Below are 20489 nucleotides of genomic sequence, written 5' to 3'. Positions count from 1 at the left end.
CTATCTTCTGTTATAGTCCCTGTGTTTTAGTTGAAGGTGTGGTCACTCAATATTCCTGCTTAAAAAGGAATATGGGTTTCCAAATGATACCTTGAAAAATCCTCTTTTCAAATAGCAACTCTTCTTTGACTTCTTCCATTTCTATTTTTGATTAAACTCAGGACCTTAAACATGCCAGGCAAGTATTCTACCACTGATCTACACTCCGTTCCCTGCATTTATTTCTAACTTTGGTGAGGATGCCTCGTAAGTTGAATAGAGTTGTTTGAGTACTTGCTGTTCTTTTGAAAATATTTATTTTTCAAAAGCTTCTCTGGGATGTGTCCATAACAACCACTCTGTCCTGTCCTCACAGGCCAGCTGACAGGGTAACTGAATGATCTTTAAGACAAATGTCATATTTAATGGAAATGGTGAGATGCCATGCAGATAATGTATCCTTTTATTTCATTTTCTTTCAGTTTTATGAACTGCAAGCAGACACTCACTAAATCACAGTAGCAGGCTTGCAGTTTCTGTCATCTGAATGAAAATGGAATTGTGAGCTGGTTAGTCAGATACTTGTGTTCAAATTCTGAGTCCACCCTCTACTAGACTAGACATACAATCCAAGTATTTCCTCAAATGCAAAATGGGATGTTTCAATACTGGCCTGGGAGCGTCACCATTAAGCTTAAATGATTGAATCTAGGTAGAGGTCTATTGCATGACCTGTACCAAGCAGTAAGTGGAAGTTCTTACTTGTACTTATTGCTGGCAGAGTGTTCACATTCCTTAACTTACCAAAACCCTTTCCTTAAATGCTGTTGGCATTGGGATGAAGCTTAGAGATCTGGCTTTCTTTAAGGAGAAAGATTCATCTGCATCCATGAGGAATGGTTCTTGCCACAAATAGCAGAAAAATCTGACAATCAGTCATTTTAAGTGAATAGGGATTTGTTAAAAGCCATCTACTACCATGTGGGATGGGTGTCTCCTGGTGTTGGTTCTGGTTCTCAGCCATGTCACTGTGGGACTTCAACAGTGAGGGACTGGACGGTTCCTTCTGCACTTTTCCTCATGACCTTCCCTAGTTAAGGAACACAGGGACAGTAGCACCCACACCTTTAATCAGGGAAATAAGAGCTTTTGTGCAAGTGTCTGTTTTATGACTCAGTGGCTAGATGAGTGACACTTTACCATGCCCACCCCCAAGGATGTCACCTGAGTCCTGTGACTTTTCCAGAATCTCCTGTAGAAGTGATGTGGAAGAAGGCGGTTGGGTAGCCTTTGTCACTAGCATTTGTCACACGAGATCTTAAAACTGTTATCTGAATTATAAAGTAATTGTAAATGTATTGAGATTACAATTTACCTGGGAGCAGAAAAGCATTCTTGCAGTCTCCCATAAAAGTATTTATTCAAGTAAATGACCTTTCCCCGCTTCGACTCCCTTCTGATCAACAGAAATCTGTCAGCAACTTCAAGCCTCTAAAATGGTGCCCATGGCAGCACCTATTCCTCTGTTTTCTTCCCTTCCCTTTCCTTGAAGAATTTCCTAAGAATTTCCTGAAGAATTCAGTTCCAAACCACTAGGTAGAGCTGAGCATGATGGGCATGGATGGTGAGAGGGAGAAGGTGTCCTGGCCCTGTGGGTCAGGAAGGAGTATTCTGAAGAGGCAGCCTGCTGGGGAATCCAGCCTCCTGACTGTGAGGAATCCAACCTCAGACTGGGTGTTGCTGTCCCAGGATTAGAGCTTGACCCCATGGGTGAGTGGGGAGAAGGGGAATTCCCTGGAAAGATAGCATTAGATAAATGTCACTCCGAACACTTCACTATGCAAAGCAAAAACAGAGAAAATATCTCATGGGTCTTTTCCAACTTATCTCCTTTATTTGTTGGAAGGATGCAGTTAAAAGATAATATGTATAAAAATATACATATAATCTCTCACCTTCTCCCTGCAATTCTAATAAATCATTTTCCTTTGTTTCTTGTTTTCATGGATCCCAGCCTTTTATGTATGCATGGTTTTGACATTGCTTCAATAATAATTAAGATAAAATGTTCCATTCTACTTTTTTCTTTCTCTCCTCTGAACATTAAGATTGATTGACTCTTAAGGAAGGTCCTTGGGCAGCCAGGACACTTACCCTCAGACTTTTTCATTCGTCTCTCCTGCATACTTTATCTAAAAGGCATTAATAAAATGGCAAGAGGGTAAACTAATTGCTTTTAGATCTGTTTTGTGATTTGGATAGTTAAAACTTGATTTATTGTGTAATCTACTGCCTGTGTTTTTTTGCCATTTTATTTATAATGGATAAATGTGCTCTTGTTATTAACTTAGAGCTTATGACTCCTTTCTCACCCCCTCCCTTTTCAGATAGTTACTTCAGACACATGCATATGCATTCCTACCTGTTAAGCAAAAATGCATCTATCAAAATTTATGTCTGCTCACTCAGGCTACCTTTCTAGGTTCAGGTATACTGTGTAAGCTTTATCAGGTGACCCTCTAATGCAGTAATGAATTACTTTGGTTGTAGCTCAAGCCCCAGGTGGGTGTGTGAGCTTTTGATGCCCACATAAAATCTTTTAATACCTTTGTCATTTCCTCTAATGCATGGGTTTACAGATCTTGTAGGGACTTGGTATTTATCAAAGATGGAAACTGGTATGAGCATCAGTAATAAAATAAATTAATAAACATTTTACAAAGTCCATTGTAAACAAATTTAATGTATTAAAACACCCCCCCTCTTGTAATTCTATGATGAAATTGCTCTTACTCCTGGTGACATATATACATTTTATTTTCTGAGTGACTTTATTGTAATTTTATGAAATAAACTCTTTGTCCTTACCTTTTAGTGTACTTGCTTTATGATATTTTTTGATGCTTTCAATTGCTTACACATGAGTTAGTTTTTCCATTGCAAATGGAAGGCTTATAGTCCCTTAAGCTCTTTGTTATTTGAGGCTGGTTTTTTCCCCTTAACATGTATTTAATGGGGAGAAAATCTTGTTTGGGAGAATCAAGGTATTATTATGTTTAATTCATTGCAGTGGCAAATCCTGCTTGTGTGTTTCCTATGGTAAGGAGACTTTTCATAACTCAGTGTCTTTTATTTTCTTCATTATATAAAATGCATGTTAAAGTCCATGCTTCCTGCTCAACCTTTGTTTTTTAGTATTTGGGAATTCTTCCTAAATGTTCTTAAAGCAGAATATTACCCCTAAAATTAGTGAATTACGTTTACCTTTGACAGTGCTTACTGATTTGAGTTGTTGATTTAAGTATGAATAGTAAACTCTGTTCTAATGTCATTGATGGCATACAGAAAGCCAAGCTGGGACACAGGCTCTGTCCTGGGAGTTGGATCTGATGGTTAGGATTGTTCTTCCAGTAGTTCACTAGGTGACTTTCCTCAGTTTAGGTTTGAACATTGATTTGGTTTAAAGACCTTTCCATAGCTTAGTTGATCTTGGTATTAAGATTTTGCTTTCTTTGTTCTTTTAGTGGGATGGCCTTTGGAAGTCACAGAATACTTGTTCTGGTGGTCTCCTCGATGCTCAGCACTCACACCCCTCTATCCCTGATCCTGTGGTGTTTCCAGGGACTTTAGTCTTTGCTAAATGTAGAGAAGAGGCAGGAAGCAAAATCTTGGCTCTGACGTTTTCCTTTTAATAATGCTCTGTTGATTCTCTGAGGTCAGGGAGACCCCTATCTGTGCCTTCCCTTTGAACAGATATCATCATAGCTGCTAACTACAACTATTTTAGTAGTGTGTTTTAGTTCTCAGCCTTGGTTAGTGCAATCCATAGTGTGTGATGTTGACATGCTGGGGGCAGAGAGTGGGCTAAAAGCAAAAAGAATGAACTCACATTCATTTTGAAGAGGCAGTAAGTTAGTGAGTTATCCAAATAGTATGTCAGATAATTCAGTTTCATAGTTTTGTTTTGTTTTGTTTTGTTTTGTTTTTAAGGAGACAGTTTTGAATTTGAGGAGCTATCTTCTAATTGAGTACCCTCCACCATCATCACCATTGTTCACTCAAATGTGGGAGAACAATATCAACTCTCCTCATTTTTTCAAGGTTTTGAGACAGTTTGCTATCTTCATTGATTCTTCTGAGATGATGACTTACCAACGTGAATTTGAGGTTAAACCAACCCCACAAATATTTATCTCAGTTCTTCCTATAACACTTAGATTCAAAACTGAAGTTTTAGGGTTCTCATAGCCATTATTTTCATTTGTCCAACAGACAAGGTATGTCCACCTGAAGGCACCATATTATGCTGCCTCAGCTTCTAGAAAATTTTCACCTATGCCAGTCTTTCAGGCATATCATACTAACATGATGAGTTTTCCAGCCTATGTTACTAAAGATGGTGTGAGTTCAATACTGTGTTCTCATTTATAAACTCAGTTTAAGCTGTGTTCTGATGTTCTCTTCAATTTTGTAGGAACCGACAATGGAGAAGTTCTTCCTGAATCCATCCCATCAGCTCCAGGGACACTGCCTCATTTCATAGAGGAGCCAGACGATGCTTATATTATCAAGAGCAACCCTATTGCACTCAGGTGCAAAGCAAGGCCAGCCATGCAGATATTCTTCAAGTGCAATGGCGAGTGGGTTCATCAAAATGAACACGTCTCCGAGGAGAGCCTGGATGAGAGTTCAGGTAAGAGTGCAGAGCTTTCTGAGGACTCCATGACAGCTCCCCACTTCCCCCATGCTGCCATGTGTGGGAAAGACTGGAGACCACCTGCCATCACTTTATTTGAATGAATGTATATTAACATCATCCCAGACACTGAAGATGAAGTCTTACATTTAAATGATTCCACAGCTCCTTTGATAGACTATCCCAATATGCTGCAGAGGCATTTTTCTTGCTTTATGTATCTTTCATAGCTTTCAACATTTAACATTGGATGGAAGTTAATATTTTCATTGGAATATTAACTTTAGTTTCTGTTTTCTTCTTATGAATTCTAAATATTTTGAGACAAATATTAAATCTTTCATTAAACACATTTTTAATCACCAAATTTTAATTTCTTTTAGTGGTTCCTCCTATATATTACTCTTGTGTACTTTATTATCCACAGTTGGTAGCTTTTGAGTACTCTTAAAGGTTTTTTGATTACTGTGTATTGACAGATCCCAAATTAGATCCTATATTCTAGCAGGATCTCTGATATGAAAGAATTTCAGGACCATCTTTATTAATAGTTTGGCTGATATTATACTGGCTTATGTTTATTGTATTCACAAAAAACAAGGCCTTATCTAAGCATTTGGTAGACATCTCACTCAGTCTTTACAGCAGCCTATTGGAGTACGTAATGCTATTATTACCTTCTTATATACAGAGAAACCACCACAATTTAAGTAAATTAAGTGCTTGTGATGGATCTTAGTATAAGATGGTTTGACTAAAAACTTTCAGAAATTATAATTTTTATCATTTAGTATGTAGCATAAATAATACATACTTTTGAACTTTGGTCCCTCAAACCAGATCCAGTCTGGTCTCAGCCTAGATTATTGACTTTATTAGTTCAGTTTGGTCACCACACTAGATATTAGGCTTTGAACAAGTCAGAAAACGTCAGTATCATTAGAAAGTCTTAAGTGAGCTCAGAGTATTAACACCATACCAATAAGTTCCGGTGTATTGGGCTAGGTCTTTCAGAGAATTCAAAGATAGTCAAGATGCAGCTCATGTAGGTGGGCTTTACAGCTATGGAAAAAGTCAAGCAAATATGACTAGTATAAATGAAGTTAGGATAAATGTCTGAATAGAGGAATGTGGTGCTGCAGAGGATTAAAAGAAAAGATCACATCTACCAGAACTGTTAGGAAAAGTGTTGTAAAAATGCATTTGAAAGGGACATTGATGAATGAAGAATCCAAACAGGTATAACTGGTGCTACACTGTGTGGAGGGGAGAAGAGTGCCAGTGGTTTGAAGTCCACGAATGTTAACTAATCAGAGAAAGCTAAGTATGTGTTCAGCAAGAAATTTGTTTTGGTTGAAATATAAAATTAATGTAGTAGAATAGCAGCTGACAGCTAGAAAATTTAGTTAAATTAATGGCATGGAAGGCCTCCAATGCCAGAGTGAGGAGTTCTTTACTTAATTTTATGGACGTGCTGATGGTGACCAAGAGTGATTGTATTGTTTTGTGAGAGTGTGAGGGCTGAAGTTATGCTTCGGAGGTTGAATTTTGCAGAAGTGTCCGGAATGGGAAGGAGAAGGAAGAATGAGGAAATTAGATATGGAGAGCTCAGATGAGAAGAGGGAAGGTCTGTTTCTGGAATAATGGCCACAGATGTAGGAAGTAGATGCCTGGTATAAGGAACACGTTAATACACATTGATATAAGACTATTTAATAACAGGACTTTATAGCTGACTGAGTGAATGAAGACAGGGGAGGAATAAAATTTAAACTATTACTCGAAGGGGAGTGCAATTAATAGGGATAATTAAATCAGCAAGAAAAGAAATCTGAGATCATTGTTTGAACTAACTGAGCTTCAAATGCTTATGGAATCTAAAGAAGAGATACATTTGTAGAAATTGGCAGAATGCAGAGACAAAGAGAAGAATGAAGCCAGGGAGATGAGGGGCTAGTATAAGAGAAGGGCTCATATGAAAAGGAAAATCATCTAGACACATGTTCTTCAGGAGCAAGGGAGGAGAATATCTGCATCTAAGGAAGAAGGAACTCTAAGAGTAGACTGAGTTCTAGAGTAAAGAGAAACTGTTCAAAATCATATTCAGCTTACACTCTGTCTCTGCCTAGAAGTCAGTAAAGGAAAGGGTAAAGAACTAAACATTTTATACTTTTTATACACATGCAGAGTGCTAATCATTATACAGTTTGAGCTAATTTGGAACTGCAGTAGAAATACAAAAGTTTGAAGATACAGCCCTATCACAATTCCCCCATTCATTTAGGATTGGAACTAGAGTTATATGAGGAATTTAAAAAGGTACCTGTCTTGGAGATATTGTTCCTCAGACCCCAGCTTGCTTAGAGTGTTGGAATCCAAATGTGAGAACTGCAAGGAATCCTAGTGATAACCTAGCAGTCTTATTTTATACCTTAAAAATTCTGAGATCTACAGGTACAACTAATTCATAGTCTAGAAACCATAGCTGCTTATGTCAACTTTGGGTATATTCTTTTGACGTCACAAACCATTTTTCTCTACAGATTCACGTTCTCCTTCTAATTAAAACACCCACAAGTTCTCTTCTTCATATAAATTTGGATTTCAACACATCATCTTCTATCATGAATCTGTTTAGGGTTTCAGTTCCCCAAGTGCATAGCACTGCGTGCATTTCATTAGGATTTCTTTATTTCTTTATTTTCTATTTTTTTTCCTGTTTCTGCCATCTCTGTAAGGACGATTCCTTATCCATATCATGTTTCTGGCATGGTTAGACAAAAATTAATTTCATTCAGAGGTGTAGAGACATTTCCGGGATTACAGGAAAACTTTCCTTCTTGAAAGGATTTGGCGTAATCAAGGAAAAAGAAGAAAACAAATTGAGTCTTGGGGCTAGACAAGCTTCTGACTTTGGGCTCCAAGTTGGGATCTAGACTGTACCTGGTTGGATAAATTTGGTTGTGAGAGAGGCTGAGTTGGAAACAATAGTAGTCTCACCTATCTTAGCTTGGAAATTTGACAGGAGGACTTTGAAACTTGGGAGAGGATAACAAAGGGAACAGAATCTACCATGTAAAGAGTAGCCTACACAACAATGGGAGAATGTGAAAGGTTGATGTATCTTATACTCATTTAACCCAACCGGAAAAGACACACATACCAGTGGCTCTGTGGGACCCCTTGATTGATTCTCAAATGTCTGTGTCCTAGATTTTGCCTAGTCATGAACTCAAAATAGCAAATCCCATTGGGTAAACTGCTCTAAATGAAAGGAAGAACATTGAAAAACTATCAGTCTTATTTTTTATACCGCAGCTAGAAAATCTTATTATATCATTCTCATTTAAAGTCCTCTTGATAAATATTGTAAGCCAATTTAACAGTACACCCTCTTGTAATTTCACAGCATTCTGTTTTGTTATTATTTCCCCCTTTTAATTCCCATAGCATTGCTAGGCAACTCCATGTCTTGCAGAGAGCATTGTTGATTATATTCTCTACTTCCAAGTAAAAGTCTCCACTTTTTTCTCTCTTTTTTTAAGGCCAACAAAAGTTAGATATTTCAAAGGAACTGGGTAGGACAAAAAATTCATAAATGACAATCAGAAGAGATTATATACCAACTTTTTAAATGCTGTTGGAAAATGAATTTAAATTTTAAGTTACCTTTTGAAAAGAATTTAATAAGCACAACCTTTTCTTCCAAGTCATTTTGATTGAATCAATAAGAAAGAAATGTCTCTCCCTAAACAGTTTTCTTCTGTGTAGTTAATGAAAATCACTGTCTACTGCACACTGCAATTATGTTTCCTAAGCTCTGTATTAATAGTGGAATAGTGGAAACAGGAGCAAGATGAGTGGAGATATTTTACCCCAAACCAATACATAAGTGCAATTAAGGTTGGAAACAAATTGTCCTCAGGTATTGAAAAATAGATGCATTACCTCCCTTGGGTTCTCCAGTGTGGAGCTAGAGAATACTGCTTGACTACCTTTACAGACTTAATGGCTTTTGATTGGATCTGTAAAATAATTCCTGTGAGTCCAGGACTGAATGACACTAAGAGGCCAAGGACAGTAGAACCACACTTGGCCAGAGAAAAGTATTGTCTATATATATTTTAAGTCCCATTCGAAGTAACTGCTTATGTCTCTTGGACAACATAGTCTCCATTTCTGAAATATCAGGGACTTTTGATATAGTTTTTACTAATAGGCTTGCGTTCTTCACAGATCTAATGGGAAATGCATGGGACCTGAGAGGGTTTGGCATAGACACAGAATCTTTTGTGTTTCCAAATTGGAAGCAATAAGTCCTTTCAGTTGTTAAAGGCTGCAAACTGCCTTTGGTCTTTCTGGTAATTTGGCCCCGTCATCTAACAGTTCAAATAAGAAGAAAAAGGATTGTGTGTTTTCATGCAATTTAGCTTGGAAAACCCTGAGCTAGAGTTCTTTCCTGCAAAAAGTACAATTTATTTGACATGAGTTACTGTGTTTGCACAGACATGGCTATACCTCTTAGTAATGTACACTTTCAGTTCTCTGCAGAAACCAAGGGATCCTCTTTCATTTGTTCTGCCTCATTTCATTTGGAAATATGGGAATTCTTCTTTCCAAGATTTTCCTTTGTTAACATCTGGAAGCTTAGAATTTAGAGGTAATCCCAACCCAGGAACCATACCCTCGTGAAAAGGGTGGTGTATTCAGTAATATGGAAATTGAGCTTTAATGTAACAGGCAGACACTCACATGTTCATATACAACAGCAAATGACAAAAAAAAAAAAAAAGAAAGAAAAATGAGAAGCCAAACCTATCTTGACAATCAAGATTATGTTGCCTGTGGGAAGCTTGAGTTATCAATAAGCTAAACCACTTCTTTATGGTTCAATAAAAATGAGAGTTCCCTTAACAATGCTCTATGCTTTTATCTTATTCTACCTCAGAGATATCCAACTCTAATGAGTGAAATAATGTGTATTCCAACCTGTTATGAGAAAAGTCTCAACTCTGATAAACTAATATTTTTCTTTTTAAAGAATATCATTTCAGGGACTCTATTTTGTGTGATTTCCTTTTTAAACAACTGGATCCTCTCTTTGGGGATAAAAGGTTAATGGATAGTGTTGAGAAAAGGGAGAAAAGTAGAAATAAAAATGTACTAAATCTTTAAAGTTAGCATCTCAGAACTTTGCTGTGCTGGTGATGAGGATTTGAATATAGTATCTTCCAGAAAACCATTAATTTGAAGTTGCTTTCAGTGATTCACAAATCACCAAAGCACATTTGGGAAGCATATATTTTAGACCACAGAACATAGAGAGAATCAATCTCTCAAGTGTTCCATTGACAGTTTGTGGGTTTAAAACTCACTTATATAGAAACTCCCTCTCTCCCCACCCTAGGTTTCATCTTGTTCATCACTCTGCCTCTCAGAGAAGACTGACAAATTCTTAAAAGGTTTGCAGCTAAACATTATGAATCCCTCCATAACCTGTGGCAGAGTATGAAAGCCATGTCTCTGGAGTCTAATTTAACCTTTCTTACAACAACATCAAAAAAATATCTGCAGACCACTTACTTTCATTCCATCCTTAGCACTGACTGGAAGCAGCTCCTCAGTTTTATAACAATTCCCAATATCAAACAGAGATTTGTTCTAAATCCTAAATTCTTGCACAATGATTTTGGATTTTCTTGTGTTCTTTTCTGTTCACATAACACGAGCTGTATGTTTAGGTGTTTGAAGTGGGAATTATAAAGATGTAAAACAAAATGAACCAAAAACCCTGAAGATCACTCAGTGATTGAGAGCATGAGAATTGGTGTTAGATGGTGACATGTTTGAAATATAACTCTCCTTTTAGACTTTTTTTATGATAGATGTGTCACTTGGCCTCCTTTTACCTCAGTTTCCCCATGTGTAAAATTGCAGGGATAATGTATCTATACTCACTATTATGTATAGCAAATACACAATCAAGGTTAACCTTCAAAATGGTAAGTCTGCTATTTTATTATTATGATGATGATTTTGGAATGAGGAAAGTGACTGATGATGATGATTCAGAAGACAAATCTTTCATCATTGTACACTTTCACAATTCCAAAAAGACAAAGAGGGCCAATATTATTAACAAATAACTCACTTTCAAAGAATAGCATTTTATTATTGTCTGTGATTAGTTCATTCAGTGTGCATTCAGTCTTGATGCCATTCTCAGAGCCCAGAGTAACACTGTGGGTGGCCCATGCTGAATGACACCTGCACTGACTTCAGACCTGCCTAGCAGAAGGTGATTTCAGTAACTACAGGAATGCAGAGTCACTAACTAGGCCACAGGATTGGAAAGCATGACCACTTCTCCCACATTGTCCTATGAGATGGGAATGAGTAACTCCCTGGACACTGTCCTCTAAATTCCCCTCCTGTGTCCACTTCTGCCTTTGAAGTTTCCCTTTTTGGCTGTCATCAGACAACAATATCAAGTTAATTTGCTTCCCTCTGCCAGACATCTCTGAGATGATTAGTTCTAATCTCTGGTGTGGAAGAAACGAGAATGCTTGGGTGTATTCTTCCTTTCTGTACTTAAGTCTGAACTTGTGGTGCTTCTGAAGAATATGTGAAGTGCTTATTATCCTGGGGAAACTAAAGAGTATTCATTAAGCATAGTGCACGTGCACATTCAAAGGATGATTTTTTTTTGTCAGAATACATTTTAATCTTGTTGCTAGGATGAAGAAGCAAAAGACATTTAGCCCTAATTAATCATCTGCCAGAAAAAAATGAAATATAGTTCTACCTTTTAATTATCTATATTTAATTTACTATTTTCAGTAGCATGTTGGCCTGGAGACATCTAAACTCCCTCAAGATAGGAAGGTGCACTTCCATAGCAATTCTTCCCAGAATTTTGAAGTTTCAAATATTTGTGATATCCATGTGTCCTTACCAGGATCCAGAGCCCCCAGAGACTTGCCCTAGATAGCAAGCTATATATTGATGACTTCAGAGCCTTCAGGTCTTGGGTAGAATTGAACCCAACTAAGAAGCTTTTCCTTACCCACAGAGTGCTTAGGAGCTGCCTTGGTGTGATCCTCTACCCTCTTTGTGCTTCTGCAGGGTTGTTCAGCATTGTTGGGGCAGCTGGAAGTGCCTTCTCATTTAGTCTGCACACTTCTTGAGTATTCTTACCACTTAGCACAGAAGTAGGCACAAATGAGTCACTCAAAACATATTTTTTTCAAATAAATATGTGTCACAAAATTCAAAACATCTTTGACCTCTATTTTATGTAATGGAAACTGGAGCAAAATCACATAAATAAAAACATAAATAATAGTAACATGGTTTTAGGATGAAATAAGATAATGTACATGATGGCATTAATAAAAGTAAAGGGTCACATAAATATTATAATGATTAATCAGTAATGATAATATATGATTATTTGAACCATAGGGAAGCTTCTCATTGTTCAAGCATGTTTTCTGGGCTCTGTTCCTAGATTAGTCAGATAAGTGGAAAACATTGTCTCATATAAATGGTGAATTCAACTTCCTCCAGCTGAATGGGCTGTTTTCTGTCCACTCAGAAGTCAACAGAGTAAGGCTGGACCACCTAAGCCAAATCTGGGTATCAGCAGGGCTGAGACACTAAGGATCAATTGTTCAGAAGCAAAGCCTCTTTAAACAATAGAGATTGATATTTTTTCACAGCTTAAGTTTTTTTCTTTTACTCAAGAACTGAGCAAGGTCCTGTTACTCATGATACTGCACAGAAATGGTTTTTTTGGAGATTGGTCCACAAAAACCAAGATAACCATTCTTCTGGTTAAGTTCCAGTTATGAAAGATTACAATGAGGAAAGTGTGGCTCAGAGCATGTGAAATGCTGAGCTAAAAATGCCCAGGAAAGCAGGCACAGAGACAGAGGTGATCAAACAATTCAACCAAAACCTAGATTGCCAGTCTCCTGCTGTTTCCAATGGCTTGAGGTATGAAAAATGTCTGAGAGGAGAAAGAGGGACTCTCTCTTCCTTCATGTAGTTATTCAGTTTAGTAAGCTGAGCATCCTACTACAGAAAACCTCCAAATGGTTGAAGATCATAAAGCTGCGAGGGGAGGTAAATATCTGAGAACCATGTCAAATTCTTCCCCAAGTGCCCATCGCCAGGTGTATCTGAGAACTGATTGGCAACAATAACCACGGTAGGATGCTACTGATGGGCTTTGTGGAAGCGTGATGATGAGCTGTAGATAAAAGGTGTGGGCAGCTGTTAGTAGACACCGGGCTGGGGTGGCCATGGTACTGAATGTTAAATACAATTCCAGAATTCTTTATTTGCAATAGAACAAGTTGAGATTTTACACTGAGACTATGTGGCCCTTTTAATAAATGTTAACCAGAAATAAATTATTTTAATTCTTTTCCCCTTTCCATTTCTTTCCTCCTGACTTTTGCATTTCCCTTCTTTGAACAGTGACCCATCTACCTTCAGTAATTTGGAAAATTCTCTAACTTTGAGTCTCCCAACAGGATTAGACCTGCTAAGAGTAACTAGTGTTTTCTATCTGATAAATAAGGGGATTACAGCAATAACTGCTGTCAGCATTTTTCTCATTTAAACAAATAAAGCTGACAAATGATGAAGTTCTGTGCTGCTCTGTTATGTTTAGTACACGCAGAGCAATTATTCATCGGCTGCCAACATTAGTCTATCTACAACTAAACCATCCAACAGCATAGAAAGCTCATTAGCATATCAGTACTATAGTCATATTTTTATATTCTGTAAGACTCTACTCCATAACAAAAGCTGATGGGTATAATTTGCACAATAATTTAAAGGGTTGGACTTTTCCATGCTTATTAAAGTTATGCAAGTTATCGGGTACAATGCAACTCTTATTTATGAGATGCCATCTTTTATTTGCTTGGAATTTTTGTTCTACTATAGCATTTCCTATGAACAAGTTAGCTGCCATCTCTGGAGGTGTAGAAGTAGATGACTGTCTCTGCTTGCAGCACAGGAGGATGAACTTCAGTGGAGAGAGAGAGGGCAGGGGAGCACTTTCCTTAAATAGAGGTGCTTTTCTTAGATGTTTCTCATGTGTGCTTATATGTACACATACATACCTACTTATGCATATGTACACATAGACCACATATACATAAGTAAGTGTGTGTGTGTGTGTGTGTGTGTGTGTGTGTGTGTGTGCATGTCACAAGGGAAATGACAATTTGAGAAAGAATATACTATTTTCAAAAAAATGTTGACCTATTCCAATAGCTCTTATGTTAGGGAAAACTATAATAGATACAATGTATTCATGATTTTTCCAAGTGTTCTAGAAGGGATGGTTTGACAAAACTAAAGACCTGGTGTTAGAAGAAGGCCTAATCAAGCAGATGATATACTTTTTGTAGGATGGTCATATCACTTTCAGCCTGCCATCTTGATGCTACATATAGCAAAATATATACCAAGTTTGAGAGCAGCTGTTTTATTCACTTTACTTCACTGACCCCATAGGGAACTTTTGCAGTGGACTAATAACTGCACTATCCTAGTATTGAAATTGTCATTTAAATGTCTTCATCCCAAACTTGATTGGTCTGAATAACAAGAATGGAGTAAGATCAGATCTGATCTTGGGGGGGGGGGGGGGTCGGACTGGTTTACTGTTTATGCTTCCTAAAGTACAGCATCCATCTCTCTATGTAATAATCCTGGTTTTTAATTGGGGCCTTGCTGATCCTAAGAAGACTACCCTAATAAGTTCTGCTAATTTGTGTAGTTAGCAAACTACTTGCTTATAATCTTGCCTTTCATATGCAAACCACCCAATCCAGAGTCAACATACTTTTTTATGGAGTTTTTATGCTCTAGGCCACTGGTCCCTTGCCCTCACCCCAGGACCAGATCATAGACCCATTAGGATAGCTATTGTGCCCCAGAGCCCACTGACATTCGAGCTAGCTAATGGCAAGCCTGCCTACCCTGCACTTTCTGTTTCCTGTCATAGGAACCACAGTGGAAAGGCTCTTGCCCACGTTTCCCGTGCCATTTCTGCTTCCTGACTCCCTTGTACTTTCCTGTGTGTCCCTGGGTGGTGTGCTGTGTCTCTTATTTCTTGGTATATCTGAGTGCAAACTTTTTCTTTCATTAAAGTCTTTTCTATGTCTGCATGTCTAACCTTCTTGGTCACAATAAAACTCCTGGTTATCCTTAAAATACCATGGCACCATAATTCAGGTCTAGCAAATTTGAAGGTTTGGTTGTGGACACTCCCTGATTTCTAATTTGTACACAAAAAACTCTCTGAGCCATTTTTGTTTTCATTTTCAATCTAGAGGAAATTAGTAGCTGAGATATAAGATAGAAAGTGGAAAAAAAAAGAGTATTCTCCATTAGCTTGGTCACATTTTTTTGTTCTTTCAAGGATATAGCATGCTTCTTTGGGAAGACCCTGCTTCCTGAAATGTTGACTTTGCTTCAAAAGGTCACCCTACCTGCAGCTGAGGTTATGTGCCCTTGATTTCCCCAAACACCCCCCCCCCTTTTTTTTTGGCAGTGCTGGGGATTGAGCCCATAGCTTTGTGCATACTAGGCAAGCATTTTAACACTGAGCTACACCCCCAGGTTTTTGAGCACAAAGAAAGAAAAAAAGCAGCAACAACAATAACACCATCACCTCCAAAGGTTCTTTCCTCCTTTTCAGTGGAGGAGACATCTTTCAAAACTGTCATATCTCTGACGAGAAAAATGCAGTACTTGTGCACTTTCCACTTCAAAGAGGGAAAATGAGAATTATCAAGTAGCATCAGGATGAGCTTCTGTGTGTGGGTACCTCCTACAAATATAGAAAGTGTACCTCAACTTGCGCTTGGTGCTTTATGTGGCCATAACTGTCTCAAATCACACACTATGAATATCATATTACTGGTTGGGGAGAAGGAATGTTTTCCCCGCCTGACTAATCCTATGCCTCCATTCTCATTCTTTAAGACATGATCATGTTCCACCTCCTCCATTTGAAGTCCTTGGCTAATTTTGATCATACTGATGCTTCTGGTCCCTGGATTCCTTTTGAAATTTAAAGAGAAAATGTGGGCAATGTGTTAGACAGCTTTTTGACACTACTTCAAAACATCTGAGATAAACAACTTAGAGAAGGCAAGTTTTATTTTGACTCAGTTTCAGAGGTTTCAGTCCATGGTTGACTAACTGCATTGGTCCTGAGGTGAGGCAGAACATCATGGTGGAAAGATGTGTCCCAGGAATGCTGCTCAGTTTATACCAGCTGGGAATCAGAGACAGAACAGGAGGAAGGGGTCATGGACAGCATATATTCTTCCAGACCACACTGCCCCTTCTACCTTGCCTCACCCCACCCCAAGATCTACTTCCTCAACTCACCACCTTCTACAGTTTCTACCACCTCCCAAAAATGTCATCAAATTATTAATCCATCAATGACTTAATCTAATGATGAGGTTAGATCCCTCATGATCCAATCACTTTCCAAGAGCCCAATTCAGAACATTGCTGCATTGGGGACCAAGCCTTTCACACATGAGGCTTTGGGGAACATTACAGATCCAAAACCATAAAAGGAACTTAAGATGGGAAACACCTATACAAACTTAAATTGAGTAATACATATACCACTTATGATAACTTTGAAACAACTACTGTTTTTAAAGGTATATTTGTTTGAGAAAACTAATAGGCAAATGACTAAAGCATTTGAAAAGAAATGTATTTTCATCCATATGTAACAAATATATATGTGATATATGTGATACATAAGCTCTAGATTATGACTTCCAACTTACTTTAAAGTACCTGTGTCAATTTCTTTGAAATAGTCACAGAATTGAAAACTTGGAACTTATTGGGTTCATTTTTCTTTAAATATTCCAAGTGTTAGTCTTCTTTCCATAATTAAGAATAAGTACCTAAAATACAGGGATAGCATTGAATTGTGTAGGGTCCTCTGAACATTGGACCAGTCCAGTGGAAGGTAGAAGCAAGGTTAAACACCAGATCCTCCAGTTGTAAGCTGTGAGTGTGGACAGAGGACTCAGCCTAAGTCATGGTGTTCTCTTCTGCTGCGTAGGGCCACAGTAGCACCCTTTGGCTCTGTGTTGTAGAAATGCAGTAAGTGAAGAAGTTTCAACTGAGCATGATGCTGGGCACTTACACAGAGTATAGTAGGCATGGCTGTTCTTCTCCTATGCTGCCCATCCTGGAGCCAGGCACAGGGGCAGTGAATCTCTCCTGGACAGAAAGGACATATTCACTGTAAAGTCAGCTACCTTATTTGTGATGAATTAATTGATATGGCTAGTGAGGAGTGTCCTCTTTCATTCTTGGTGCTCCATGAAGGTGAACATTCTTCCTAAATAAAGGAAGGCTGATAGTCCTTGGATAGAGTTATAGAAGATGCTTCACTCCCCAGTTAGGAATACCAAGCAAATTTTCTAACTATTTGAATTAGAAAGCAAAGTAATAAAAATCCCATTAAAAGGTTAAGATCTTAATAGTTCTTCCTGGTTTGCAAATGTAGCCTCAGTGCCTTTTATATAAAATTCTCTCTTTGCCCCCTCATATCATTGCTATGAGGTTTTTCCTGGGTTCTCCTTGAATTCAGCAATATAAGACATAATTACACTTAACCTTTTGTTCTTTACATTTGTGCCCACCCTTTCTTTGGATCCCATTGGCCCTGAGCCTTCAAAACCGATGTTCTGGCCCTTGCTTGAACCCCCAGCCTGTTCACTTCCTCCCGCACATGTTCTATTCTCTTCTAAGCCACATCATTACAGTGACACTCCCTGGCTACCAAATCCCTGGGCAGGTTATTTAGAGGAGCCTGAAACTGTCTCTGAGGTTGGTGTCTTGTGATCTCTTTAGACTCTAGAATTCTAGCAATTAACATTGGTGCTCTGTTCTTCATGGTAGATTTTATACCATGAAAGACAAAGACGAAGCACTAAGTCAAGGTACTATGAAAACTACTACATTATACTGGAGCCACATTGGTACTTTACAGTTGTGCTTACAGCCTACTCAGCTGGTGAAATTTAATTAGCTGTAATATATTATTGTCAAAGTAATTAAAACCTTGCCTTGATTAAAACCAGAATTGTTTAATTAAAAAGAAAAGGTTTGGCTAACCTTAACTTTCTGTTTGAGAAACACAATGGCCTCAGCTGATAGTCTCTTTCTCTCCCCCATCAGGATTGAAGGTCCGGGAGGTGTTCATCAATGTCACCAGGCAGCAGGTGGAGGACTTCCATGGACCAGAGGACTACTGGTGCCAATGTGTGGCATGGAGCCACCTGGGTACCTCCAAGAGCAGGAAGGCCTCTGTGCGCATAGCCTGTAAGCATATTCTGTTTGACCTTGTCCTGTAGGAACATGAACAGGAGTTAACTAGAGCCCAAAGGGCTTTGGAGATATTACATGTTTCTATAGAATATAAATTAGAGGACACAAGAAGCCAGCAGAATTATCTCTAACTCTTCTAAATTTACTGTTTTAACTTTGTATTTTAAAAGTTTGATTATTTCCTCCAGAGGACAGTTTGGCTAAGATATTCTACACAAATTGTCAGAATACTGGTGTCTCAACAATGTCAGAAAAACTTCCTGAGAGAAACTCATGCAAATGGATTTCACTGCTCCTGTCAATGACAAAGTTCAGAGGGCATTGATGGGAAAAGTTGAGCAATGACTGTTCACTGTGCTTTCCAGCAAATCTGCAAAGATAAGACATTAAAGACATTAGGGATTTTTATAGCCTACTGTTAAATCTCTTCTCTCTGAATCTTAAAACATGGAAATGGGTCTTGAAACTGCATTTATTTGACCCAAGCGGGGCTAAAAAAAAAAAACAGAAGGATGCATATTTGAAAAATAATAAAGAAGAAAGAAAATTACTTTCCAGGAGAGTCCAAGATTTCTTTATCATATTTCGGCATCAGTATTTTTATAATCTAAAAGAAATTTGTAAATATACAAACTTCTTTTCTTCTCCTTTAATATGTCTTCAACCCACCTAGTCTCATTATCCCACCTCTCTGGATCCCCATAAACCTCCTTTGTTTGCCCAGGAATAGAAAAGCCCTTTCAGAAGGAAACTGGGAGGTAGAGGGCAGAGATGATTGTTGTTTTATTCAAATGCTGTCTTTTGAATACAGGACAAGAGGGAGTTATCTGAGAACTCAAGGAATTCTTCATAACAGATGTCAATGGCTAGGATTAAGAATAGGGGTGAATTACTATTTGCAGAGACATTTATGTGTCCTGGGAAATGAAATCTTCCTCTTAAAATAGGCATTTACTTTCCCTGTGCTGACAATTTGGGAGGCCTTGCCTGGATGTTGCCTGGGTCAGGGAGAAGAGGTCACCTCGTTATCTGCTAAGTAAGAGCCATGAGGAATATTTTTCCTATCGTTATTTAGTTACTTAATTTTATGGCTTTAAAGTAGCGGGTCAGCTGAGAGAAGGAATATGTCTGCATTTTCCCTTTTCATAGTAAGTCCAAGTCTGAGCTTCCCCAACATGGTCTCAGCCAGGCCAGCCAAGGCTTTCTATCTTGATCAAGCCAAAGCAGGTACTTGCTGACCTCTGTCCAAACAGAGGAGGCCAAGCAGCTTGAGGGGTTTCAACACAGATTTCCTCATTTGCTTTATTCTCAGCCTCAGTTTTTCTTTTCCATTCTTTTTTGCTTTTCTGAGACCCACGTGACCTGTGACCTATTCTTTGAACTACTATAAATAGCATCTTCCGGATCTGTCTGCCTGCCTCTGGTCTTTTTTCCTCTGTACTTGCTCCCCGAGTTCTCGATTGCCCCTTGCCTGCTAGAAACTGCCAGGAGTTTTTTCAGGGGAAAACTTTATTTTTGCTTACCAAGTTTGGTGAAGAATGACTCAACGTACCTCTTAAAATTTTTCCATGACTTTGTATGTACTATACTTTGTCCTTCCAAATCCTCTATTCTGCATATCACCCTCAACTGACTGACATGTGCCTTCCCTCCTATGGGCTCCTGTTTCACATGGGTGTTGGCATGATGGTGAGGAGCTGACTCTGGAGTCCTACTGGTTTCCAGTGGCAGCTTTACCTCTTCTTTGTTTTGTGGCGGTACACAGTTTAGTTCATCCTTCTGTATCTTAGTGTCTTTGTTCATGAATATGTGCCTACTTCGTAATTGTTGCAAGATTTAAGGTATTGATAAATTAAAGTGTTTAAAACTGTGCCTAGCACAGAGCTACACTCATCCATCATTGGAGCTATTTTATGATATATGTGGTTCTCCATAGACTCAGCATCTCTCACCTGTAGGTATGTGAATCCTTTTTGGAACTGAATGAAAATTTTAGTACCTTCATACTTTTCCTTCAGATTATAGACATGGAGCCTTTACAAAAATCCATTCTAGGTGAGCTCTAGGTATCCCACCCTTCCAGGCATAGTAGAATCAAAGAATGCTAATGATAGATATGCAGTTTTTATTCTATCACTTTCCACATTTTTAGAGTTGTAAAATAATTTCATGGCAAGAGTTTGCAAATCTCTCAAGAGATTAAAAAAATAATTTTGTTATTCTGTATATAATATATACATATGTATATGATAAAGATGTGAATTTTGAGTAAAATATTTATCAAAATATCATTAAAGCCTATATTGTGCATTCACTTAATGTAATCTCTAATAACCTTTGCAACATGTTTTTAATTTCTTCCTATGTAGCAACTGAGAGGTTCGTTAATTTATTTAAAAATATTTATGCAAGT

At 38.1% G+C, this 20489-nt stretch overlaps 1 protein-coding gene across 9 annotated transcripts in view; it reads left to right on the top strand.

Annotated features, from left to right (window-relative positions):
• Unc5d (unc-5 netrin receptor D) overlaps positions 1-20489 on the top strand; it is a 531864-nt gene that overhangs the window by 302150 nt on the left and 209225 nt on the right. For all 9 annotated transcript variants that reach the window (XM_047551326.1, XM_047551327.1, XM_047551325.1 and 6 more), the window contains exons 2-3: positions 4454-4672; positions 17927-18070. In XM_047551326.1, coding sequence (XP_047407282.1) covers positions 4454-4672; positions 17927-18070 — 363 coding nt within the window. The remainder of the gene's footprint in view (positions 1-4453; positions 4673-17926; positions 18071-20489) is intronic.

The sequence above is a fragment of the Sciurus carolinensis genome, chromosome 4 (assembly GCF_902686445.1).
Source record: "Sciurus carolinensis chromosome 4, mSciCar1.2, whole genome shotgun sequence".
In the NCBI taxonomy this organism is placed as follows: domain Eukaryota; kingdom Metazoa; phylum Chordata; class Mammalia; order Rodentia; family Sciuridae; genus Sciurus; species Sciurus carolinensis.
The sequence above is the reverse complement of the archived record's forward strand: the minus strand, read 5'-3'. Positions and strand labels throughout refer to the sequence as shown.